The sequence below is a fragment of the Microtus ochrogaster genome, unplaced genomic scaffold (assembly GCF_000317375.1).
Source record: "Microtus ochrogaster isolate Prairie Vole_2 unplaced genomic scaffold, MicOch1.0 UNK46, whole genome shotgun sequence".
Lineage (NCBI taxonomy): Eukaryota > Metazoa > Chordata > Mammalia > Rodentia > Cricetidae > Microtus > Microtus ochrogaster.
In genome coordinates this window covers 2,491,032-2,500,747 of record NW_004949144.1, presented here as the reverse complement: position 1 = coordinate 2,500,747, position 9,716 = coordinate 2,491,032, and the positions used below count along the sequence as shown (strand labels likewise).

General features: G+C 40.3%; 1 protein-coding gene across 1 annotated transcript in view; it reads left to right on the top strand.

Moving 5' to 3' along the window:
• The window catches only part of LOC101992094 (C-type lectin domain family 2 member D11-like), a 9,261-nt gene extending 6,129 nt beyond the window's left edge, over positions 1-3,132 (top strand). The window contains exons 3-5 of the mRNA XM_005369223.3: positions 567-745; positions 1,318-1,424; positions 2,320-3,132. Coding sequence (XP_005369280.3) covers positions 567-745; positions 1,318-1,424; positions 2,320-2,464 — 431 coding nt within the window. The 3' untranslated portion in view covers positions 2,465-3,132. The remainder of the gene's footprint in view (positions 1-566; positions 746-1,317; positions 1,425-2,319) is intronic.
• Positions 3,133-9,716: the final 6,584 nt, after the last annotated feature.

Below are 9,716 nucleotides of genomic sequence, written 5' to 3'. Positions count from 1 at the left end.
CCGGAGTGGCGGGAAGCAGCCCGCCGCTCCTATTACAACACAGATGAGGTTAGTCCCCCAGGCTCAGGGACACAATCCAGATAAGACTAGTAGGTAAGGAGCAAGAAACTTAGTTGGAGAGAGAGAATGCTATGGCAGACTGTGACTTCTACCAGCGAGCACTGTTTTACAACTCATGAACAATCCCTTAGTGCCACAGGTACATACTGTATATACCACCTTCCCAATAGTCCTCATTGTTATCTCAGTTATCAGGCTGACTGCCAAAATAAGTGTCCATACAGAGTACTTGTTGCTCTAACAATTCCTATTGTAGAGAAATATCACAAAGCAGAAAAAGTGATAATATTATAGAAATACACATCCTGGAAGCCCTGTTTCCAGTGGGAACTTGAGAAAGAATGGGGCAGAAGCCCAAGCTGGGACACCATTAAATAAAGAACCAACATGCTAAGGAGAAGATTTCTATAGATCAGATAGGAAAACTACAGTCAAATTCACAGGCATCTGAGATCAGTAGGTTATGCCAATTCTTATAATAATTCATTATATTGTCCAAATTTTAGAAAGAAAGCCAGAACAGGTTTCAGTCAAAACTACCTACAATACATGCCCAAGAAACTGGACTGGATTTGGGAGTAAATGTTTTTATTTTTCTGAAGACATAAGCACTTGGACATTCAGTCAGAACTTCTGCATGGAACTAAAGGCCCAACTAGCTGGATTTGACAACATGGAGGAGCTGGTAAGAAAGGATCAGGAATTTGTTTGTTTGTTTGTTCTGCTGAATATGTATTGCCTTTAATAGACTGGTTAAAGAAGAAACAGGAGGAAGGATCCCATCCTTTGCACCTGGAAAAAAGGGAAACACATGGGTATGTGTCATTTGTTGATGGTAGCACTCCTGATTGGAGCCCTGAGACATTCAAGAAACATTTTCTCATGTAATGCTCATAGTCAATCTGGAAGTTTGGATATGCTGTTTTACTGAGATATCTGCTGGTGTTGAGCATTTTTCTCCAAGCTAGCAAATGCCTCCTAAGGGCTACAATTGTTAATAACTGCAAAGGGAGGCATAACCAGGAACTATCCCAACCACAGAGAGATGTCATAAAACTTGGCAATTTAATTCAAATGAGGTACTTAAGAATTATGGCTGTCAATTGCATCCACTGAGAACTGATGTCTGTGGCTCCAAAGTCTGTGTCCCTCAGGTACACCCTCTTATTTTCTAAAGAGGAAGCTGTGGGTTGGAAACACTCGAGGGTCATTTGAAATAGAGAGACACATATATTTGCTTTCTGTGTTTTATGACAGAATTTCCTGAGGAGACACACAGTGAATTTTGACTACTGGATTGGCCTGCACAGAGAGTCACCAGAGCACCCTTGGAGGTGGATGAACGACACTGAATATAACAGCTCGTATGTTTTCAAACCACTTTCTTTTCTAATGTGATCACTTGTTGTGAAGTGTGTGAGTTGTGTCTATTAGAGAGGAATGGATGTGTCATTTGAATCCAGCTGTACTGCTTTGGAGATATATTGGCCATCATTTTCAAACCTTTAGTGTGATTTTCCTCAAAATTCTTAGCATGATGATGGCATCTGGGTTTACTATTGTCTGCTTCTTCATCAATTTAAAATTTTGTTGTTGTTGATAAATGCCCTGTGTAGAATGTAGACAGAACCTCAGACGGGCAATGAGGAGTCTGAAATTTCAGGAAGTCACTGTAGAAAGGCAAGCCTGAGACCCAGCAGTCCGCTGTGTGGGTGACTGCACCCATTCACAGAAGCAGAGACTCCAAGGGCATTGGAAACCTTCTCTAAAGTCTTGTAATCAGAGTGCACCTAAAACAGTACTTGGATGTGAGCAAAGCTGTTTTGAATTGAGCCTTTATACTGGAATGGTAGATAACAGACCCAGGCTTGTCCATCATTAAAGTCCACTCAGCAGTTTACCAAGAAGTGGCTTTCCCCATATGTGAAACACTTCAAAAAAGAATTGAAAATCACCTCAGTGAGGCCACCCATGTCTGTAGTTCATCTGAACAAAGTAGCAAGCACCAGTCAAATGCTTTGTGCACATATTAAAGGGCTTAACATAGATGAATGTCAAAGTTCTGTGTTGAAGTCAAGCCCCATGAATGTAAAAGACCATAATTACAAAACTAGTGCTAATGATTTTCATGGACTCTGCTTTTTTTTTTTTTTTTTTTTGATTTATACTACAAACAAGCACTAGAGACAGACAAGATTTTACTGAGGAGCAAATGCAGTTCTGGACTCCACAGATTTACTGTTTATGGTTTATTTTCAGGGTTCCCATTCGAGGAGTAGAAAAACATGCCTACCTGAAGAACAACAAGATCAGCAGCGCCAGGATCTATGCAGAGAAGAGATGGATCTGTAGCAAGACCAACAACTGTATCCTCCAATGCCAAATTCCTTGTGCTTCTTTCTAGATTTTGTTAGGAGATGTTTTGTAACCTGTATCAACAGTTGCTGCTCTATCTGCTATCTTCCAACACTGTTATCAAAAGAAACTGAATATTTGTTGGCATCACAACTGAAAATCATCTTGGAGAATGGCACATACATGGGATTAGAACAGCATTGATGCTTCTAAAATGGGTGTTGGCACTCATGACTCAAGTCTCAGTACAATTCATTTATTATTTTAATATATACTTGTATTTATTTTTTATGAATTTTTTATTTTTATGTAATTTATTTTATTTAATTTTTATGTAATTTTATGATATGAAGTTTTGGTGCAGACCGTCTTCCTTATGAGACTGTTGGACCATGAACATGAGTTCTCCAATGTTCACTTACCCTTGCACTTTAATAATGAAAAGAGGCAGGCAGTGGTGGTAGTGGCTGCAAGGCCATTTAATCCCAGGGGCTTTTAGACTTTCTTTTCTCACTTTTTTGTCCAGATACTGTGTGTTATGGTTCTTAAAAGCATTGGTGTGATTACCTGAGGGGCTGGCCACAAGGAGTAGCAGGTCTTACCACCCAAGGCCTAGGAGGGTTCCAGGCTGCTGGGAGACCATTGTAGGTGACAGACAGATATGTCATTCAGATAGAGTTTGAGCATAGACTTTATTTAGTGAGTTATGGAAGGAAAAGGGAAGGGGGGAGAGAGAGAGAGGCAGGGGGAGAGAGAAACAGATAGGAGGAAGAGAGATAGAGAGAGAAAGACAGCAGCCACCTCTTCAGAAGAGGGAGAGGGAGAGAGAGAGAGAGAGAGAGAGAGAGAGAGAGAGAGAGAGAGAGAGAAAGGATGCCAGTTGGTGGCAGTGGATGTTTTGCTTTCTCTGTCTGAATTTGGGGTGGGAGAGCAGGGCTTGTCTCTTAAAGAGACAGGATACCCAGATAACAGGGTACACCATAACATTGAGTAACCTTGTGGATCCTATGATAAGATAAGATCCAACAACTCCAGACAGATCTCCAAAAATGTAAGAACAAGACTAATGCTTCCGGTAAATGAATGGTTGACAATCCAATATGAAATTTGGACACTGCCTTTCCTAACCTCCCTTATCTTCCTTTTTTTTAATCCTAATTGCACCTTGACTTATAAACTTCTTGTTGAGATTCTTCAATAGCAAATTCAAAAGATTTCTAACCATATTTTTAATCAGCTGTTATTACAGGATTATAAGCCCCTGGCTATGAATCCTGACTATACCTAATAGTCAAGGTCAAGTTTTTCCCAAGAACTTTGATGCCCCCCAATCAGCAGGAAGTATTCAATTAATATTTTCCCTTTCCTGACACCTAATTGTTTACCAATGGTAAACAAAATGGGGGGAATCATGGAATTGGCTTGGTCCAGCTGACTTGAGAGGGATATGTGATAGATTTTTCAGGTCTGAGTCCTTGGCCACTGGAACACAATGTGCCTTCTAATTCCAAAGAGACCAGTGTGCTCCCTCAGGCAGTGAAGTGTTCAGGCAGCTTTGTGTTTCTCTGTTTGTTCCCTTACTAGTCAAGAAAGTATGGAGGCTTTACAGGACAATTGGTATTTGACATTAATCTTGAGTAACCTGTATAATTTACAAACTTCACTGTATCCTGGCAACTACAACTGTATTGATCTTGGAAACTGCCATTGTATTGATTGTCTTAGTAAGGGTTTCTACTGCTGTGAAGATATATCATGACTCTGACAACTCCTATAAAGGAAACCATTTAATTGAGGTGGTGGCTTACTGTTTCATAGGTTTAGTTCATTATCATCATGGTGGGGTATGTAGGTATACAGGCAGACATTGTGCTGGAGGTGAGAGTCCTACATCTTGAACAACAGGACACCAAATGTAAATTGAGACACTGAGCATATCTTGGGCCTTTTCGTTTTTCTCATTAGGTAAAAATCAAGTCACAGGCCTCACTTCCTTAGGTTGATGCCACATCAAAAAAATAATTTGCCTTTCTACCTAATTCCAAGTAATAATAACCTGAAATATCTGTCATTTTTGCCTCTTAAGAAAGGTTCTTATAAGCTGCAAGAGGTCAATTTAGATCCACCAACATCATCTCAGGTCAAAATAAACTCAGATAAGTATTGCTTGTCTACAGTTTGCTTTCTTACCTACCTATTTATTGGGCATTGGTACCTAAACTTCCCTTGTTAAGTGAAGGTCAGAGGACCTTGTACTTAGTTATTTGTTAATGTTTCCTACCTATTTCCTGATAGAGATCCTATAAGAGAAGATTCTAAAATTTGAGATGACATAATTCCCATTCCCAGAGACACTCTGTTTTCATAATGCTTCTAGCTTATTTACTTATGTTATTATCTCTTTTCTTGTTACGTATTAGTTGACATATCCAGCTCTTTGTTCTAGATGCTCTGCTCTCAGGAATGCAAAATCTAAGGGGGGGGGCTGTAGGAGAACATACAGTCTTGACTGAAGGGTCAGCCTACCTGGAACATTGCACTTCTAAATAAGAAGCATGGCACACCACGCTCCTGGGTATTCCCAGAAGTCGGAACACTAGTAGCCTGGAACTGACTTGTTGAAGAGTCTGCACTGTCGTCTCCTTTATGTGTTTCTCCCATATAAGGACCTAAGTGATATGATCACTCACGATGCAATCCAAAGTAATGATTTAATCAATCACAGCCCATAGGCTTCCAGTCTATAAGTTGTTGTTCAGCTACAATAAAGCAAAGGCTGTTTCCTGAAACTGTCTCCAGAGGCATTCATTTCTGGTCTCTTTACTGACCCATTGGATTTTGTCAGGGACCATTGTCCTAAAGATGATAGCAGGGACCATTGTCCTAAGGATGTTTGCAGAGAGCCCACATCCCAACTATCTTGAGAACTGTTTGTTGATGGAATCACAAAAGGAATGTTTCTGCTTGAACAGAGAACACTGGGTGTGCTAACTGGTGACCTTTGCTACCTCAGCAAAGTTCCTTCTTACCCCTACCCCCTACCCCAAGCCAAGTTCCTCCTTCAAGGGCTATATAAGCCACAACCATTACCCTAATAAACAGAGACCTTGACAACTGAATCTTGCTTGGTCTCCTTCTTTTCTCTCGCTCATGATTCATTCCGGTAAAACCTCTTCAGACCCTGAATAACTGGACCTGTTGGACAGGTCAAGATTTTTTTTTTTGTGGAAGTGGTATGGATATTTGGATAATGACAGCAAGACAACATCTGTAATCTCAGTGTGGCCCTGTAAGGAGAAGGGAGACAGAGGTAACTGAGGCAAGAGTTTTAGCTTCATATTTCCGCAAGTAAACATTAATCCTCTTTATGAAACTTGACCACCTTGAGTCCAGGGGAAAATCAATGATATCGAATGTTTCAGGACAACATCTCTTGTCCACTACAGAAACTTCAAAATTCTTCCCTCCTCTTAATTTTTCTGAACTGTGGCCCAGACAGTACACAGCACACTGGCAGAAACAAGGTAGAAAAGGAGGATCCCCCAACATTGTCCTCTTATTTCTACACAAGCTCTTATTTTTCCTCTCTCCCTCCCTTCCCCCACTCTCTTTCATACAAACACAGGTAAATGTTTATTTTAACTTCCTAAACCCTGATTTCAGGTAAGGAAACCTGGAAAAACAGAGGCAATGAAAAATTTTGTAAACAGGGTTATTTTGGGAATTAAATGAGATAATTTTAGATCCCTCACCAGAAGTCTGACTGGGGAAACCCTGAGAATCCATCAAAGACTTTTTGTTAAGAAGTCATTAACTTGAACAGATTGGCCTTAAGAAAGGATCTTGAAGATTGAAGAAAGCTAGAGGATGAAGAATAGAATGTAGGGACATTTACAGAAGCCCAACTGGGGAAAGTTCACAGTCTGATTAGCAAACTGGGAACTAGGGAGGCATCGCATTGCTGCTAAGACCCAAGGAGCTCAATAAAGAATGGCTCAGAAGCAAAGTGACAGCTGTGAGGGAGCCTGCCTATTGCCTGATGTGTGACATCCTCCGCTAGAGACTTGTTGAGGGAGCTGCGGGCCTTTTCCCACACCTGGCTCCAGGCCACCTAACTAGCTTATGTCCTGAAATAACAACACACAAACTGTATTCATTTAAACACTGCTTGGCCCATTAGCTCTAGCCCTTACTGGCTAATTCTCATATCCTGATCAACCCATCTCTAATAATCCGTGTAGCACCAATCTTACCAGGAAAGATTTAGCATGTCTGACCCGGCATCTGACTGGGAGAGGGGAGCTATTGAGTCTGAGCTCACTTCCTCTTCCTCCCAGCATTCTATTCTGTTTACTCCGCCTACCTAATTTTCTGTCCTATCAGGGCCAAGGCAGTTTCTTTATTTAACCAATGACCTTCCTCCATCAGAGACTGACTGCTCTTGAACACACCTCTTCCTTGTAATCACTCCAGAAGATGTCAGTGTTAGTTCTGACTTCTGGTCTCATTCCCACGAGCAGTAATCATAGGAACCCTGGGTATAGGAGTATTGTTGTGATAAAGCAGAAACACACCAACTTTGGGATGACAATGGAAGAAATCTATTTCTGTTCCACATGAATCCAGGGTCTTTTTCTCTCTGCATTCAACTCTATAGACCAGATAGATATTCTGGTGGAAGCTCTACCCCATTCCCTAGCATCCATATACACAAACAGTCTGGAGTGTTCTGGTGGAAACTCCACCCCAAACCTCCTCCCCCAACTCGCTCCAAACCCTGCCTCATTTCAGAAAGCCTGCAGAATGACGACTTATCCCCCAGATATGCTCAAGACCACTTCCATGGGTATTTAAACTGTGTCCCTCCCCACAAAAGCATATATAACATTGTTTGGTCTCTCTTCCTTGTGTTCTTTCTGGGGAAAGGGTGAGCAAAATCATTGCAGAGTGTTTTAGTCTGTAAATCTGGGCTTTTTTTAGTTTGGTTTGATTTGGTCTGATTGGATTTCTGTGTTAGCAGAGAAGCTTGTGGGGTGCAGAAACTTTCACCCACTGTGTATACTCTGTAGGTTGAGTAGATTTACTGAACACCTACTATGTGTAACTGCTGTCATGCTTTCATGCATACCTTGATAGCTTCTGTAAACATCAGCTGGTGATACACTCTATGTTTAAGGAAACTGAAACTGAGGAAAATGCAGATGTTTTTCACAGGATCATATGACATATTAATAGTAGCATGAGGAGTTTTCACAAACTTTCTTCTTTTTTTACATCATTATGAATGTTCTTGCTGGACAATTTCTTCTCCAGTGAGGATGAAACTGAAAATTACTTCTATCAACTATATCTTTAATGTTTCTACATATTTATAATATTTGTTACTGTGTGTTTACTATGCTTAAATACTATGTAATCTGAAGCATCCTTAAAAGTCCCAAGAGAAATAATGCCTGATGTGATAATTGGAAGGAACTCCTAAGTGCTAGGAGCAGCAGATATTTCCTCTTTCGATCAGGAATCACTGTCAAAGATGAAGAAAACAGCTGTGATGTCATCTCAGGGGCAGAAGTATTTTCTGACTTCTGCAGACAACCGTGGGGTCTGCCAAAAGAAGCTGATATGTCCCTGAAATCCCATGTCCTGAGTCTTGATTGTGATTGTCTTCTCTATTACTTTACCTTCCACAGGAGATCTCTGCATTGAACTGTCAAAGTTGGTAGCCCTCCCCAGTGCACAGTTAGTGGCACAAAGCATGGACTATACAATCATTCTGGCTCTTCCCTTACAATTTCTTTATTGTATAACTATAAGTGTATATATAACTAATTATAAGTGTAAGTGTACACAGACACAGATGTGCCATTCTAACAGAGGTGTTCTCTAGGAGGGAGCCTAGGACAGCAGGGGGCACTGGAGGCCTTTGTGTGGCCTTTGTTGATGTCTGTGCATGAAGTCAATGGCAAAGTTGGGGCTCTACCTTCCACTCTGAGCTATCTCACGTCTGAGCTCTAGAACCTTGATTCAAGTCTTTGCTGCTGACTCTGACTTAACAATGACATCACAGAGTTGAGACGATAAGAAACTTCTCTAAATTCCACCATGCACAGTCCAGTGGGCAACTCCCCACCTCCAGGCTGGCCTGCTCTAATCTTGCTCTGGAGAGTATCTTCACTTTTATTTACTTTGCCCTCTTAAACAATATTCTCCTAAACTATATTTTGACCAATTTCTATGAGAAGGCAATAGAGAAGAAACTCTCATTTGTAACAATGACAGCATCAGAAAGAAAATCAGAAGGAAATATTTCAATAATTGATAATGTGCACACTTCCTCTTGAAAAAGTGTTGGTACCAGCATTCTGGTGTTGTTCAAGATGAGCTGAGTCATTCTTTTTTTAATATTTATTTATTTATTTATTTATTTATTTATTTATTTATTTATTTATTTATTTATTATGTATACAGTGCTCTGCCTGCATGTGTTCCTGTAGGCCATAGGAGAGCACCAGATCTCATTACAGATGGTTGTGAGCCACCATGTGGTTGCTGGGAATTGAATTCAGGACCTCTGGAAGAGCAGCCAGTGCTCTTAACTTCCAAGCCATCTCTCCTTCTCCATAGCTGAGTCCTTTTTAATGGATCATGATTCATCACACCTCAGAGTTATATCTGAAATCAAATAATCCTAAAGGCATGTTGATAGGACTGTTTTCCCATGATCCCTACCCCAAGAAATTAATTTCCTGTCTCTGTCACTTTTGTTCCAGCATTAACTTTCTATTGGAGAAGATTCTACTGAGATCCCCTTAGACTAGGAAGGAGAAATTCCACCAGGAAGCCATGTTTTCAAGCCTATTTCTCAATAGAAAATAATAAATCATGATTATTATATAAGTGAGATTTCTTTAACTTCTACTATATAAAACTTTAGTGGGAGTATAATAGTTGTGCACCCTTGTGCATCATCTGAGTCAGTATTTATTGATATACTTAACTATGACTTGAATTGATGGCAAAGGTGTACATTCAGTTTGTTGTTCAAACCCTGCCTTCTGCCAATTACCAAACAACACAAGAGATGGAAATGTAGAGGAGGTTATGTAGCAAAAGAAAACTGTCTACCTTGGAGGGAATGAAAGTTAAAATTGTCGCCATGAAAAACAGTAAGAGATTACTCTCTTAAAAATTAAAAACACATCCATTGCACCATCAAGAAATCTCCCACTCACCATATAGCCCGATAAAGAAAAAATCTAAGATATACCAAAATTTAATTTTAAAAGTTGGAGGATGTAGTA